General features: G+C 35.9%; 1 protein-coding gene across 1 annotated transcript; it reads right to left on the bottom strand.

Annotated features, from left to right (window-relative positions):
• Positions 1-568: 568 nt before the first annotated feature.
• LOC306845638 (oxysterol-binding protein-related protein 1-like) lies at positions 569-12,038 on the bottom strand (the record flags this gene model as incomplete). Its single annotated transcript, XM_079378545.1, has 13 exons — positions 11,969-12,038; positions 10,386-10,510; positions 8,454-8,529; positions 8,050-8,184; positions 6,894-6,991; positions 6,635-6,817; positions 6,393-6,500; positions 6,152-6,241; positions 5,434-5,563; positions 5,189-5,308; positions 2,862-2,985; positions 1,215-1,305; positions 569-671 (listed from the first exon to the last, which is right to left on the bottom strand). The coding sequence occupies exons 2-13, from the start codon at positions 10,442-10,444 to the stop codon at positions 569-571; spliced, it is 1,317 nt and encodes a 438-aa protein (XP_079234671.1). The 5' UTR covers positions 10,445-10,510; positions 11,969-12,038.
• Positions 12,039-17,302: the final 5,264 nt, after the last annotated feature.

The following is a 17,302-nucleotide window of genomic DNA, read 5'->3' as shown; positions in this document are numbered from 1 at the left end:
TGTTTAGATTCAGTAAATTAACTTTAATGGCAAAGAAAAGAAAAATCGCAGGCGGACTTCCAGGTTTTTACATCTGAACTCGTCATATTTTGAGCATATTTGTTTTCAGGATATTTATGTTTCATCCAGGTACATTTGACTGGATGTGAATCATTCTTTCTTTTAATGTAGACTCTATTCAAATGAGTTGTAAGAAAAACACTATTGTTCTATATCTAGTTGTATGAAAATAATCCATATTAATTAATTTAATCCATAAAAATGAAAACGTTGGATGTTTAAATGTTACAAATGTTTTCAACAAATTCTTGTGATGTTACACGCATAATTTCACATATGTATTGTTATATTTGAATATGTTTTATATAAATTAATACTACACTTGAATGGGCTAAAAGATAAAGCTCAGGTTAGATCTTGTGTTCTTACTGTATGTCATGATGACTTTAACTGTGTCATCATAATCATGACACTCATTTTTATATATATATATATATATATATGACTCAGCTGCATTTCCTGAGCAGCAGGGCGCTTCGTTCCCCCAGATGTTTGCAGTAGTTTGAGGTCAGTATATGTCAGGCAGGTGTGAGTAGTTCCTGTCCCAGTAGCCGCCGGTGTAGAGCCAGTCTGGGGCTCCGGTGTAAGGGTTTGGCCCCTGATGAAACCACCTGCATGTGAACATGAGTTTGACCTTAAAGTTAAGATCAATGCAATCATGTCTGTCATCCTCAAAATAAATTTGCATGCAGAAAAACCAATAAATGTTGATAAAGACAAATCCTCATCGCATTGTTTAATGTATAAAGGCATTGTGCATCTAAATGCTGGCTTTACTCACAGCACTTAAGTTCCCGGTTGTACTTTATTTTACATTGTGTACTTTCAGTGTAATATAATGACTACATGTGTAAGTACCCATTTATTACCAAGTGATTTAATCACTGTAATAAGTACACAGTATGTACATGTGGAACAAAACTGTAAAAATAAGTGCTACCATGATCATTGTGACGTGTGTGATGTTATTGTAACATGCTGTGGAATCTCCACACGTCCAAAACTAATGAAATATCATTGGTTTACCTACATAAATCCATATAAATCAGTTATGTAGGTAAACCACATACTACTTATACAATCATTTCAGAACTTAATTATGTACTTTTACCCATCAGTTTATGCTTTGTTGGGTATTTATTAACTTGTCAAACCTTATTTTCCATTCCTCGTCTGATGTGGAGCGATTTTTCCGAGCCGTTCGTTGTTTTTCCTCCAGTCTGTTCTTCTCTGCACTGGCTGCATCTGGAAACAGCAGCAATGCAAATCATCCACATTTAGTGAACATGCATATTGTATATTACAGTTAAGCAGTCTTCTATTATGTCATTATATATAAACAGGAACATAAACTGATGATCTGTCGCACACAGATATCACACTATAGAGACCGTCTGTTCCCCAAACTAGAAAATACAGAAAGCATCCAAACCAAAGTAAGAGTAACAATTTAATTGATGTTCAACAAATAAAAAACTGATATAATACAGCTAAACAAATGATAAAGCTTGGCTTATTGAATATTAGATCCCTTTCTACAAAAGCACTTTTTGTAAATGATATGATCACTGACCATAAACTAGATGTGCTTTGTTTGACAGAAACCTGGCTAAAACCAGATGAATATATTGCTTTAAATGAGTCTAGCCACCAAGATTACAGTTACAAACATGAACCGCGTCCAAAAGGTAAAGGGGGAGGTGTTGCCACAATTTATAGCAATATTTTCAGTATTTCTCAGAGGTCGGGTTTCAATTCATTTGAAGTAATGGTGCTTCATATAACGTTATCCAAAGAAACAAGTGTTACTGGTTACTGTATACAGGCCACCAGGGCACCGTACAGACTTTATTAAAGAATTTGCTGATTTTCTATCTGAGTTAGTACTGGCTGCAGATAAAGTCCAACACGTAAACAACACGTGTCAGGACCTACTCATTGTCGAAATCATACTCTAGATTTAATACTGAGTTACCCTCGGGAGATATCATTAGGAAACATGGAGTTAGCTTTCATTATGCTGATGATACTCAGCTCTATATTTCTCCGCGACCCGATGAAACATATCAATTTGCTAAAAGATGAAAAAACAGAGGTGTTAATTATTGGACCAAAAACTTTTGCATGTAACAACCTTGACCACTGTCTAATACTTGATGGCTGCTCTGTCAATTCTTCGTCATCAGTTAGGAACCTAGGCGTACCTTTTGATAGAAATCTTTCCTCCGAAAAACATGTTTCTAGCATTTGTAAAACAGCATTTTTCCATCTTAAAAATATATCTAAATTACAACCTATGCTCTCAATGTGAAATGCAGAAACAATTCATGCGTTCATGACCTCGAGGCTAGATTATTGTAATGCTTTATTGGGTGGTTGCTCTGCACGTTTAATAAACAAACTCCAGCTGGTTCAAAATGCAGCAGCTAGAGTTCTTACTAGAACCAGGAAGTATGACCACATTAGCCCGGTTCTGTCAACACTGCACTGGCTCCCTATTAAACATCCTATATATTTTAAGATCTTGCTAATTACCTATAAGGCCCTGCATGGTTTGGCACCTCAGTATATGAGTGAGCTCTTATCATAGTCCTTCACGTCCGCTGCGATCTCAAAACTCTGGCCATTTGATAATATCTAGAATATAGGGGTGGGCGTATCAATCCTAATATCGATAGTATGTTGTGTGGATGTTGTGAAGACTGTAAATGAATCTGCAGTGTAACCACAGTGGTTGTTCAGTGCTAGTTTACTGGTTGAATGAATGTATTTCATTATAAGTCTATAAGAGGTTGATGTACCTATGTCTCCATTCTCCAGGGCTCTGATATCAGGTCTCAGACGACAGTCTGTCTGTGGAAGAACTCGCTCCATCTCTGCATCCAGCTCATTCAACTGCAGAGCGAATGATGTGAACGCATAATACTGACCGAAAGAAAGAAAGAAAGAAAGAAATTGAGTGACAATATGCCACAAAACAGGCATATTTATTTTTATGCATATATATTAGTTTTTTACAATAATTTTTGCACTAATAACAGAACCTTCATGTCATTTTTCAAAACTCTAGACACAATTCGCAACTGAAGATCAAAATGCACATTTTTCAAAGCACTTAGCACTTTTTCCAAATGCTTGGATACAATACACATGAGCCAAAGATCTTTTGTTCATTGAACTAAAATCACTGGTTCAAAATAACACAACATCAAAGTATTACTATTTCCAAATGCAACTCACACATTACATCTGAATGAAGTGTCTATTCATGTCATTATAATGATCTATCAATTGCTACAACTGCTCAAAATGCTACGTAACCCTTGCATTACTCTTGAAGCATAGTTTTATGGAACATTTTGAACAACATTACAAAAGTGAAGCAACTGAGGACTGAGTATGTTCAGGTATGATTAGTTTCAAGATGCCTGTTGTTGGGAAAGAAAAAAAAAATCCCCCAAATTCTATATCATTGTTATCAGTATTTGTTTTTCCTACAGTAAATGTCTTTTTAGAGGGTGATAGAGCTGGAAGCTGATGAAAACCATTCATATTTTTGGATGAGGCAGGCCAAGAGATGGAGGAGAGTTTGAGAGCCCAGGGGTTGAGAGCAGCCCACTGAATGTGATTATGAGTGGCCCAAAGCAAAATCAGTGCAAATATAGAAGTGTAGTGAGGGACACTCCAGTTGACATTTTACTGTAGGCCTACTGTAGTTTTATCTTTTTTGTTTTCTTTTTGAAAAACCTGTTGTGAGTTGAATTCATCAATAATTTTCAAATTTTGTTTAATGATTCCAGTGTCTGTACAATGATGTCTGAATGTGGAGAACCATAATGAAAGCTGCATCATATCTTTTGAAAAAATATATATATTTAATGTTTGTACTAACAACTGCACATTGAAACTATGAGTATCTTGTGTGTGGGTGATCTAAAGTAATGTTCCTATAATATTTCATAATAAATTAGTATTTTGAACCAATGCTTCTTTAAAGATATGAATGCAATATGCAAAGTTTTGAACATTGGATAGCCTGTGTTACAAATAATAACTGTTTTGAGTTTTGAAAAATGACATGAAGGTTCTGTTATTAGTGCAACAATGATTGTAAAAAAACTGTAGTTTAACTAAGAGGGGTGGGTAATTTTCTATGTACATGTTCTGTCAATATGCATATTTGTTATTATAGAGTGCTGCAGAGATTACATACAGTATTTTTTGATGATATAATAATTTGAAGGGATTTAGCATTTTAGCACTTCTGGTTCTATCGCTCTGAATTGGTTTGTGATTACGGTCTGTGCTTAACATAAACTCATCTACTCCCTAGTCACTTTCACAGCCTCATTGTTTTTAGAATTGCACTCTTGCAAACTTTCAGGTTTTTAATTTTTATTTTTTTATAAAGACTGAACGAGTTAGTGTAAGCTTAATGCTGATGACTTTGACTGTGATGTATTTAATTTATAGTCAACATTGAGTTTTTTACTTCTACCTATTGTATTTAGGCTTAAAGTTTTATAAAAGCTTTGTTTATCATATTGAACAAAATATGTCAGTAATAATGTGCAATAATCCAAAATGCCATTTGAAAAAAAATCTATTGAGTTTTGTTGTCGAGGGAATCAGGTGATATGCAAAATAATGTAATAGCCAACAAAAACACATCACTGCAACACTTATTTTTTTTCAATAACTACAGGCTAAGTCAGCTTCAGGTCTTTATGGCATTACAGTTTTATATCACCACCAAATTATTTCAGTTCTTTCAAGGATCCTTATAGTGTGCAATAGCACTGGCTTGGGCTGTTTCTAATATATTTAATCAGTGCAATAAGAACAAAGCAAAAAAACAACAACAAAGAAACGGCATGTTACAGAGCGGAAACAAGCGTTAATTTACACTTATATTTGTGCATGCACGCACCCCATAGCCAATACAAATCTCTCCAATAGGGCCCTCATACTAGAAATTAATCTCAAGGAATCAGAGGCACAAATTCATTCTAATTCAGAAAAGCCCTAAATTATATTTAATGCTAAAATGGTAATGATATGATGTTTGGCAATAGATCGCATCACAATAACAAGAGTGTGTTGATAAATGATGGCATAGTCTACATACTTTTCCGGAGTTGTGTGGCCGCGGGGATATCCTCCAGATCAGCTCACTCCCTGGAATCACCTGCACCGTCTCGGCTTCTGGAGGAGGCATTTCATCCGGCTCCTCATCCGCATTATTACTCTGCAAAACACCCCAAGTCTGTATGTCAGCAACACTTGTACAGCACATTACATTAGACATTGATTAATGTTATTAAATACAACAAATCAAATGCATGCAGTACAATCATGATCATGATCAGTCACCTCTGTGCTTCCCTTCCTGTCCTTCTCAGAGCGCTTTGTGGCAGATTTTCTGTGAGCATCAATTGTCGCTGGATCCACAGAATATAAACACTCCGTCCACTTGCCATACAGAGCACAGACCTTTTTTTTGCTGGACAGATATAAAGAAAATGTGGTCATGTACTGATGTACATGTTTTAATGCTTTTGGTAGCATTTTAGATGTTTTAAGGGAACACAATTAACTAAGAGTTTTCAGTCAAAAAAAATAATTTGCTGCTTACTGATAGTAAGGTTGTTGTAGCTGTTGTTGTATTAGTTATTTTTATTTGGTAGGGTTAAAAGATCCGAAATATGATCATGCATTAATATTTGCTTTATAAGTACTAGTAATAAAGTGTTCATATAACAACCAATCATCATAATTTAGAACAGCGAGCTGCAAGAACAGCTTATATTTGAAAAACCCTGCAATTCTCCAATAATAAAAAGTGCAGACCCTGACGTGATGCTAAACACTTTTCCACGTCAAAGACGTCTTTATAAATATGAGCGTTGATGTGGATTTAAGCGTACACACTCTAAGATCAAATCTGAGCGTACGCACACTTTATAAATGAGACCCCTGAGCTAACTTCACACACACCACACTACAGTCATATCAAACTGAATTAGTTACTATAGGTTCTCTGGGACAGAAATAGCATCAGATATCTGTCGTTTTAGTAGTGTTTACATACCTTTTATCAAGAATGTATCCTTCAACTTTATGCAGCTCTTTTCCAAAGATGCCACACGGTTTGAAAGTCAAACAACATCTTTCCCCAGTTCTGTTAAAAAGCACAGTAACATCATTTGACCTTATTAGTCGTTCTTCCATATTAGTTGTTCTTTTCAAACCTTAATAAAGCAACAATAATATAATTTACATCCTTGTTTGTTGCACATTTTTGTCTAATTGAGGCCTATACTTGCTCTTACTTGTGATTAATAATTTCAACATTTCCATATTGCTCAATCCACAGCTGTCCCACGATAATGTTATGAACACAGCAAGTCGGGTTGGTCCAGGTGTAGGCTTCATTGTGGCTGAAAAACAACAAATTAACAACCATGTGGATGAATTTACATGTAAGAAGTCTTCTTGAGCTCTCATACAGTATGTTGATGAACACATGCTGCACATGTTTACTGCTGTCCATGTAAGGCAGTAAATGACTCACAGAGGAAGCTCTAGGGTGATGATTCCACGCGGTTCGGCCTCCACACTCTTTCCCCAGAATTTGAGCTTTGGGTAAATGGAGCCATGAAACATGAAGTTGTTCGTTATGCCCTCGGCGTGGAAGGCACTGACCGGCGGATGATGACTGACCTGCTCAGAGACCCATCTGAACCCCAGATCCTCTCTGATGACACAAAAACAGTTCATATGAAACATTGATGTGTTCGCTCATAACTGATCAGCTGATGTGAAACACTGACCTGAGCAGCTCGTAGGTTTCTCCGAGCAGCGGGTTGAAGGGTTTTCCCGTCCTCTCCCACTGTGAGGCCACAGCTGACACAGCAAAAGCTGCCACACACTGAAAAACCAAAGAAATGTTATCTTATCAACAGATTACAGTTTTTTACAGTCACTTAAACACATTTCTTAATACTTAGGTCACTTTTTAAAAACTCTTCACAAAGTCCTCCTAACCAGCTTTCAGCTTGGCACAGCAGTATATTTCACATTCAAAATGAACTAAAACTACCAAAATACTTCATACAGTCTCAAATCAACTCATTTTTCCATAACAGTAGCAAAGGATTTCACCCAACAATCACTTTTGTATAGCTGACAATTAAATTGAAAGACTAAAACCTGCATCTAAATTGTGTACATCTAAGATGTTTTGATAGCATTATATAATATATTATATTTTGAAAAGATTACGTAAACATGCAAAATGGCTTATAAAGATCATAGTGCTTTGGTGGTGATTATGTTTGAGCCATTTCAGGTTTATTGAGTATAATTATAAATCTTCAGATCTTTTGCTCATTGTCAATTTTTAATTTTTTTTACCTAAAATTTCATTGATGTAATAGTTATTCAGAAATAAAATATCATGTGTGTTGTGTTTAGATAAGAATACATATAATTGACATGACGCAAATTCTGTAAACGGAAGGTAATTAAATGAAAGCATATTAAATTCAGGTCTTAGCCATGATTTGCACCTACCTGTTATTGTTTGACCTAAAAGACAATTTTATGAGAAATCTAATTATACCACCTGAAATTAATCTTAACCATAGTTAAAGTTAAGAAACTGAAGCTAATTTTTATCGTCTCTCCCATTTAAAAACATAATATCCACGTAAAATCTGAATTCTAGTCGCCATCATAATCATTTTAATGGCATTATAATGCAAACATCATGCTGGAATACATTAGTGGTACCACATGCCTACATTTCACTGCTGGTTATACCCTGTATAATTGTGTATGTGACAAATAAAAATCTTGAATCTCTCTTGAATCTTGAATATGCATGTTAATATAGGCCAGGCTTACGCTGTTTTACTCAGTAGGTCTCTGCTCTATTTCTCTATTCACCAAGGGTTTCTTGGCCTAAAAAAATACAAATATATTTACCTTCATTCTGTGGATGGAGTCTTGTGAAGCGCTGGCCTTCTGGATGAGGTATGTGTGCTCCATGTATTCAGTCAATCTCTGAAGAAAACTCAAAGGCTCGTTAAAAACCACCGGCATTGTGATTTTAGACAGTTCCTGTGAAGATTTAAAGATGAGAATAATTGATCAACAGACTGCTTTTACATCAGAACTTGAGTCACCTTTACTTTATAGCGCTTTATAATAAAAAATGTCATCTGTTTAGTTTAATAACTGATAATAATTCAAGCAGCTCTACTGAAGACAGTAGTCATTATTCAGCTCAAGTCAGTTAAAATAATTCAGCAGAAGATCCACTTCACAAACCAGAGCACTGCTTACATCATGCAAACATATGTATGCATATATAGCCATATTTGACTTACCATCCCAATGCATTTTCTGAGAACGCTCCACATACTGGCATTGTTTCGTGAGAACATTGCAGCAGGAAGAGCTGACCTACTCCAGCATGATTGTAGGAGTGTAGGAGAGTGAAAACATTTCTCTATGAGTTCAGAACTGCACAGGTAATCAGAGAACACCACATGCAAACATGTATTCCAGCCAGTATATTTAAGCAATATTACTGTTGTTTTTAATAATTTAATCACAGCCATGCTGATATTCAGATCAATAGTACGATGGCAGATGTGATACTGCTGATACACAACAGTTCAATAAACAATGTTCATATTGAGTAACTTTACAGAAGTTTCATCAACAAAAATATACTAGAGCTGAATCAATCGCTGCATGACACAGAGCAATGCTACGATAAACCAGGCTTAACCCCGTAACCCTGTAATTAAGAAGGGAGCAGAACATTTATGTCTTAAATCACAACTTGCAGATCCATGTAAGCAACATAAGAAAGTATGTAAATTAAATAATATTTCACTAGTCCAAACTGTTCCTCTTTTTGGTTTCATTGCACTGGATTCCTGTAGCTGTCCACATTAAATGTAAAGCTACATGATGTAGGTCTACAAATTTATTAATAAATATAAACGTAAGTGAATAAATGTAAATGTGACAGGTGAAACCAACAATGCAACACTCAATATTATATATTGTTATATATATCCTTGCATCACTCACCTGAACCAGATTAAAGACTGAAGAACCCTGGTCTAAATAATAGGAAACCAACTGTCCAACCAATTATTACTATTATGTTTTGGTCATGATGTAGGGCCTATCATAATGCAGATGCCATAGATCATGACACTCTGCTCAACAGGCTGGAGAAAAGTTGGTAGATGCTAGTCTATTTTAGATCCTATCTTTCGGTTCACTACCACTTTTTTTGAGTAATTCAGGGCAAACCTAACATGCATTTAATAGTATGGAGTGCCACAAGGCTCTGTCTTGGGGCTTCTATCATTATGATTGATTAATAATGTGACCATAATTGTATACTTCATGTAGCTAAGTAATGAAATATGGTTTTACTCAGTTGATCAAATAAAAGTGACTTCACTGGATTAAATTAAGGTTTATGAAGGTAAATTTAAGACTATTAAAGCCCCTTTTAAGACCAAGTAAATACATCAATAGTCTCTAAATGTAAATGTCTTGCATTAGCAACAATTCAAAGTTTGAATAAAATATAACTTCCAACAGATCTCCATTAATTTTTTAATTTATTAAAAAAAAAATATATATATATAAATAACTTTTACTGTACCTTCTGATCACTCTGCAAAAAAGAGATGCTCTTTCTCTGAATTGTCTTGTTTTTTTCAGTGCGAATGTCTAAAGATCCTTAAATCAACATGCAAAATGATATAAGATAAGCAGTTTTGTCTCATGAGAAATTTATCAAAATGAAGTGAGTTTAGGGCTAAAACATGAACAAACAAATGCCAATGCGCTCATAAAGAAAGTTTGCATTGTCCATTGACAGATTTTTGTTTTTGTTTAAAACATAAACTCATTTAATTTTGTTCCATTTCTCAGAAAACAAGACTTCATATCTTCCTTTTTCATCTCAAGTAAATCCACTGTATATGGATTTAAAAATGTTTAGATATTTTTCTTGAAAATAAATTAAAAATACTATTTTTTTTCAGTGTATGCAACATTTAATGCCATGCCATTTTGAAATTTTAAGGCTTTTATTTGTGAAAACAATAATTATGAGTTTTTTAAGACCCTACAGAAAAAATGAGGTTTTAACAGCACGATTAATCAGCTGCAACAACAATAATAATCATCTGCAAACTCTGCAAACTGGCCTTTTTATAGGCAGTGTAAAATGAATACACACTTTAAAATGAGACAGAAAACCAATTCCCATGAAACCAAAGGTATACCTGTGATTTTTGACTCCATTGCTCTGGGGTTTGTCACCCTGGTTACTGTCCCCTGACATGATGATGTCTCTGGGGTCACAGATGAAGCTGTGTCAATAGACACCAAACTGTTTACTGATCTGGCTCTAGAAAAACAGAGAAGGATATAGGAAAAACATGGTGCTTCATGAGAAAAGAAGAACATTTGATAAAAGATATAAATATAAACAAATGCATAGAATGATATAGACAGACCAGAACTATGCTTTCAAAAAGCTTTATAAGCCTAAGTAGATCATAGAGAACACTGATGCCAATGTTTTGCATGATCTAATACAATGCTTTTTGGGAAATGCAGCCCAGAGCTGAGAATGTGGACAATTAACATCAACAAATGGATTTGTAATGCTGTTCAAATAATTACTTCTTGTGTGCGTTATGTATATGGAACATATATGCATTTAAGCAAATTATACACGTTTACTATTGTAAAGCATATGGAATCATAAGATTATGACAGTATTAGATTCTGCAGAATGATGACATCTGTCAACAGCATATTACTGTAAGTCATACACTTACATCTTTATCAGTTTAGCTTCATTTGAATTTAATGTGTAATTCCACTTTCTCATTCTCACAGCTCATCTTGGGATGGTTTATAATGTTGCAGGTTTCTCTGGTTTCAGCACACACTGCTATTTTAAGCGTGTTTACTGTAGTTCACAATGTACTGAACATCTGTCTACTGATAGAGCCCTAAAAAAGGACCAGCGCTTAGCGGTACAACACTCTCAGGAAAAATACAATGGTACCTTTTCAAAAGTAAACCTTTGTATCTTATTTAGCCCTAAATGTGCATATTAGTACCTTAAAGGGACATACTGTATTAGTACCTAAAGTATACATATCAGTGCCTAAATGTTACCCTTTTGAAAGCGTACCATCACAGTGACAGGTTTTGCACCTTTTTTTCTGACTGTAAACCTTGCCTATAATAACAACTAAATTTGCCTATAATAATTGCAAGTACGGTAAATTCTACTAATAATTACAAAGTAACACATAGTATACACAAATAGTATTTTATTGTAAAACATACTTCAATAATCTACATACAATTTGCACCCCTCTGGTTCTTCTCACACTTGATATATATTTAAATATTCATGTTTTAATGTTGGTATAATTCATTTCAATCTAATTAGATAAGACTCTGTTCATGTGTCTATCCTTGATGATGCCACAGTTGAAACATTAATAACAATAATGCAAAAATTTAAGCAGAAATTCAAGCATAATAAAAAAAAAAAAAATCCCACTGGCTCAGCGACATCAAAAACACAGAGGAAAACTGCACACTCAGCACTTGATAAAAAAGATATCATGTAGCAGTAGCATACAAAATATATATAATCCTGTTTTGATTAATGTTACTGTACTCTATAGTGATATCATGACAGATGATACTGTACTTGTCACATTTACAATCACTTGACCCATCTTTACTTTCAGTTCCAGAGGACATAGTCTGATTAAATCTACACTTTGTAGCTTCATGAAAGTGAAAATATCAGCAGAGAAGAGCAGAAATGTGAATATACCTGCTTGAATGGCCTCTGCAGGAGTCACCTTGTTTTGCGTCCTGTCTGCTGTTCCTGGATGTGAGACTGTATGTGTGGGAAATGGAGCACAGGAGAGACTGTGTGTGTGTGTGTATGCATCACAGCGCATGTGTGTGTGTGTGTGTGTGTGTGTGTGCGTGCGCATGTGTTTGCAGAGCTCAGCATAAAGAGGATCGGAGAGCAGCTGATCAATCTACACCTGCTCTGTAATGAAAACTCACACCGACACATACAGCTATATGCTACCTGAACTATTAATAATAATGCAATCCTTTTATACTTATCAGCATTTATACATAATTTCTGTAATAAATGTGATTGTTACCTCAATGGCTGTATTTCCACTGCACACTAATGTCACAAGACTCAAATTACAATGTATAGACTGAGTGGAAATGTGCTGTCTCCTGGCCTTGTTAAGAAATGAATAAGTAAACATGATAACTGAATATGATTAACAGTTTATATTGACATAATATATTAAATTTAGATAGATAGATAGATAGATAGATAGATAGATAGATAGATAGATAGATAGATAGATAGATAGATAGATAGATAGATAGATAGATAGATAGATAGATAGATAGCTGAAGTGTGGAAGTGATTATGAAGGGCGTAATGGAACAATACTGCTCACTATACACTGAGCTGTCTTAAGAAGCTTTACTTCTCTTTAACAGAGTAAGCACCCTTCAGAAACACTCTCATTCATTTTATACCATTCATTATATCCAGACAACTGCATAATGCAAAACAAAACTCCAGCTCCGGTAGAACTGCCCCAAGCCCTTATTAGCACACATTTTTAAGGTGTATTCACTCTATGTAATCTAGACAAAATGTTAAATAGTTGCAGTCTAACAGCAACACACACACACACACAAAACCTTGCCCTTTCCACACTCTCTTCATCAAATTAAACATTTATCCTTTCTTGTTAGCACAGCTTAGAACAGCTTAGCCTACTAGCTTAGCATAGTGCTTATTATTTTCACGATGTCCTAATTCCAAATATGAGCAAAGATTTTGTATGTGGGCATGTTGAGGCAATTTGGCTAATTAAAACATAACATTACAATTGAACTCCAAGTTATCAAACTGATCCCATCCTCCCATCGCTAAAAATGTAGGCCTAATTATTTAAGATTTATTTATCATTATGGCATGTACAAGGTGGGAAAGAATAAAGTAAGAAAAACAAATAATTGAAACAGTAAAAATAATGTTAAACTAAAAACAATACATCCTGTATATGGACAAATGTATTGGAACACGCTTAATTACTGAATTCTAGTATTTCAATCAGACCCATTGCCACAGGTGTATAAAATCAAGCACCAAGCCACGCAGTCTGCATTACACACATTTGTGATGGAAAAAGGGTCGTTCTGAAGAGCACAGTAAATTAAAGCATGGTCCTGTGATAGGATGCCACATTTACAATAAGTCAATTTGTGAAATTTCTTTCCTGCTAGATATCCCACAGTCAACTGTAAGTGTTATTATTGAAAAGTGGAAGCATTTAGGAAGAGCAGCAATGAAGCAGAAGACCACGTAAAGTAACAAAGCGGGTCACCGAGTGCTGAGATGCATTGTGCGTAAAAGTCACCAACACTGCTGATTCCATAGCTAAAGAAATCCAAACTTCCACTGCATTAATATCTGCACACAAACTGTATGGTGGAAGTATTATGGAATGGGTTTCCATGGCCAAGCTGCGTGCAAGCCTCACATCACAAAGTGCAATGCCATGTGTCTGATGTGCTCTGCACATTTTGTATGTCTTTCTTACATTAATGCACTTGTTAATGCACAGATCATCAGCTCGTTAGGAGAGAATTCCATGAAATTCTGTTAAGTGTGTCAGGTAATGCCGAGTTCACACTGCACAATTTTAGCCCCGATTTTTATTCGCTGACAAAATACTGTACAGGGCAGCAGGCAGTTCAGGGAGTTGTAGACCACAATAGCAGTGTGATCTTGTATTATTTCCTTATCACTTCTCGCATGAGTTTGATTGTGAAACGTAGAAACCAGAATGAGTTGTCAGTGATTCTTTCTATTGTAAAGTCATGCAGTGTGAAACCTCCTGTCGCAGATCCATCGTGCAATGTGAACACATACTTAATGCTACCACAGGGGGCAGTGTGAAAACAATGGTTGAGAACCACTGATGTAAAGCACGCTGCTACTGGACTCTGGAGCAGAGGAAACCTGTTCTGTGCAGTGACAAATCTAGCTTGTCTGTTCGGCAGTCTGATGGACAAGACTGGGTTTGGCAGATAGTACAATGCTACCTGTCTGACCACATTGTCCCAACTGTAAAGTTTGGTGAAGGAGGGATAATGTTATTGGGTTGTGTTTCTGGGGTTGGGCCCCTTAGTTCCAGTGAAGATAAATCTTAATGCTTCAGCATACTGAGACATTTTGTGGGAAGTGTTTGGGGATGGCCCTTTTCTATTTCAGCATGACTGTGCCCCCGTGAACAAAAAAAGGTCCATAAAGACATGGTTGAATGAGTTTGGTGTAGAAGAACTTGACTGGCCTGCACAGAGTCCTGTCCTCAACCCCCTTCAATATCTTTGGGATGAATTGGAAAGGATCCAACTGGATGAATGGGCAAAGATTTAAACAAAAACTCAAAAAACTTATTGGAAAACCTTTCCAGAAGAGTGGAAGCTGTTATAGCTGCAATACGGGCACCAACTCCATATGTCTATGTATTTAGAATGCAACGTCATTAAAGACCCTGTTGGTGTAACAGTCAGATTTTATTTATGTCATCTGGATGATGATGCAAAAATAGAATACTGCAGTAATAATAATAATAAAGAAAATCAAACATTGTGTGTGACATTTTGTTGTTGTTTCTGTTTCTCCTTAGATAAGGTTGTTCACAGGGTTGGGTCAGAGTCCACCTTGTTGAGTCCAAGTTGAGACCTAGTCATTAAATGACTGAGTTTGAGTGGGAGACGTTTAATAGTGTCTTTTTATCATAATTGTATGTTCCGTCCAAAATGACAGAGTCTAAGTCCACCTGAGTCTGTTCGACTCATAATTGCAGTCCGAATCCAAGTCCTAAGATCAAGTACCTCAACTCTGTTGTTCAGTCTAGCACAGAGAAACTGGGGAACCATAATAAACCCCAAACCCAGCATAGACGGGTTCAGTAAACGTGGTGTTGAATGTGTGTATGTGAGTGAGTGTGTGTGTGTCAGAGACACTGTAGAAGGACAGAGTACCAGCAGACCAGTCCAGATACACACCTACTCGATTAGAGGATGAAGGGGTTGATATCTCAGTGCTGTCATTATTGTGACAGACAGTGAGTCTCTTATAAAAACTGCTCAGATTCCAGGACTTTTGATTGAATCCAAACCTGCAGTCACTTCCTCCTTTCCTGCTGATTCCTTTGTATGTCATTGATATTTCTGTCCCTCTCCCGCTCCATTCAGCCTCCCAGTAACAGCGTCCCGTCAGACCCTCTCCACACAGAACCTGAGGATGGTGCTCAAATCTCTCTGGATGATCAGGATATGACTGCAGCTCTTCCACATATGTTGCCTTTCTGTTTCCCTCAGACAGAATCAGATGGGTGTTTGCTGTGTTTGGATCTAGTGTGAGACTACAGGCATCTGAACACACAAAGAACGAGAGAAAAAGAGAGAAACATTTGAAGAGTTCATTTGCAAAAACCGATAAATGCCATTTTTTTTTTAAAAGAACTGACTGCCGTGTGTTATTCTCTACATATAGCACGTTCTGAACCCTAAACACGTTTTGCCACAAAAGCCGCAAGTTCAGGTTTTACAGCAGAAACCAACATGCACCCTTGTTGTCTGTGAACAGAACCCAATAAGTCCATTTTAGCAAATCAGCGTGCAGTATTGAGGTCAGGTGACAAGGCTGCTAGTCACTTTAGAAAAGACACGCTAGCTGAGAAGAGTTTCATCTGTGGCCGCATACACTGATATGAATCAGATACGTGCATTATTTGCTTCTGCCATAAGCGGACAGATGGGATATTCCCCTGTTAATGCGAGTTGGATGTTAAATATTTTTAAAACATCTCACAGTACAGACATATCGATTACAAATTAAACATCTCTAGTTGACTAGCAGAGTACTAATTTTGTAAATAAATAAGTGGTGATCTGCCGATTACATGTGTTGCTTTTAAAATCATCCTGAGTGCCTGTTGCCGCTGTTATCAGTGCCGGTGTTGTGCCGAATTCTGCACTCCTGCCAGATTATGCACCCCCTTGTTGAAATCACTACTTGATTGCCTAATCCTAACCCCATCCCTAATCCTAGCTCCTCCCCCACACCTACTCCTAAACCTACCTATACTAGGGGGTGCATAGTCTGGCAGGGTGCAAAATTCGGCACAACACCTGTTGCCCTGCGACTCGCGCACAGATGAGTGCTTCAATCTATTGCTAACTGTTGTGGAGACTCTCTGTTCATTTTGGTGAAATTACAAAAATAACTGCACACAAAACCATTACTGATGAACAGTCCCGCTATTTTAGCAATTACTTGATTGTGTTTACCTCTGAAATATGAAATGTGGAGTTATCTGCTTTTGCCAAAAAATGACTGTTGGAGTTATCTGCTTTTGCTAAAAAAAAACACACTTTTAATATATATAAAAAACATACTTCTAATGAACTTTAATTTTGTAAGTTACCTGTATTTTATTATTATGTTTTTAGTTATTATTACTTAATCAAAACAACCCGTCTGCAGTTTGATTGATATTACTTTGAAATGCAAAAAAACAAAAAACAAAACATGATTCCTGAAAATTAACAAAAATAGAGTTATCTGTTTTTGCAAATAAACTCTTCATTTATTAAAATAAATAAATAAATGTATGAGTTTGTGTTTGTGTTTGTGTCTGTAGACCTACATTTTTGCAGTCCTGCTCTAATCCGGAAATCTCCTCCATGATCCACACTATAAACACAAAAATACAAATACTTTATGAAATGCATATTGCTGATACACAAAACACACACATTTACATACTGTAAAAAAACGTATTTCCCCACCAGTATAACAAAACAAATAAGAAAAAGGTTGCCAGCCACGGCCAGCTTTTTTTTTAAATAATTTTTACAAAAGGAGAAAAAAAAATTGAATATCTGAACATGCAATATGTCAAAAGAAAGAACTCTGCTTTTAAACAAGAAAAACACTAAATGTTTAACTCTGGCTTCATGCATTATTTTATTTTATCAACACATAAATGTAGGTAAGTTTCATGAAACAAGCAACATTTTTAACAAAAAGATGAGATTTTGTGTG

Source organism: Barbus barbus (assembly GCF_936440315.1).
Source record: "Barbus barbus genome assembly, chromosome: 26".
In the NCBI taxonomy this organism is placed as follows: domain Eukaryota; kingdom Metazoa; phylum Chordata; class Actinopteri; order Cypriniformes; family Cyprinidae; genus Barbus; species Barbus barbus.
Note: the sequence above shows the minus strand (reverse complement) of the source record. Positions and strands in the feature narration are given on the sequence as shown.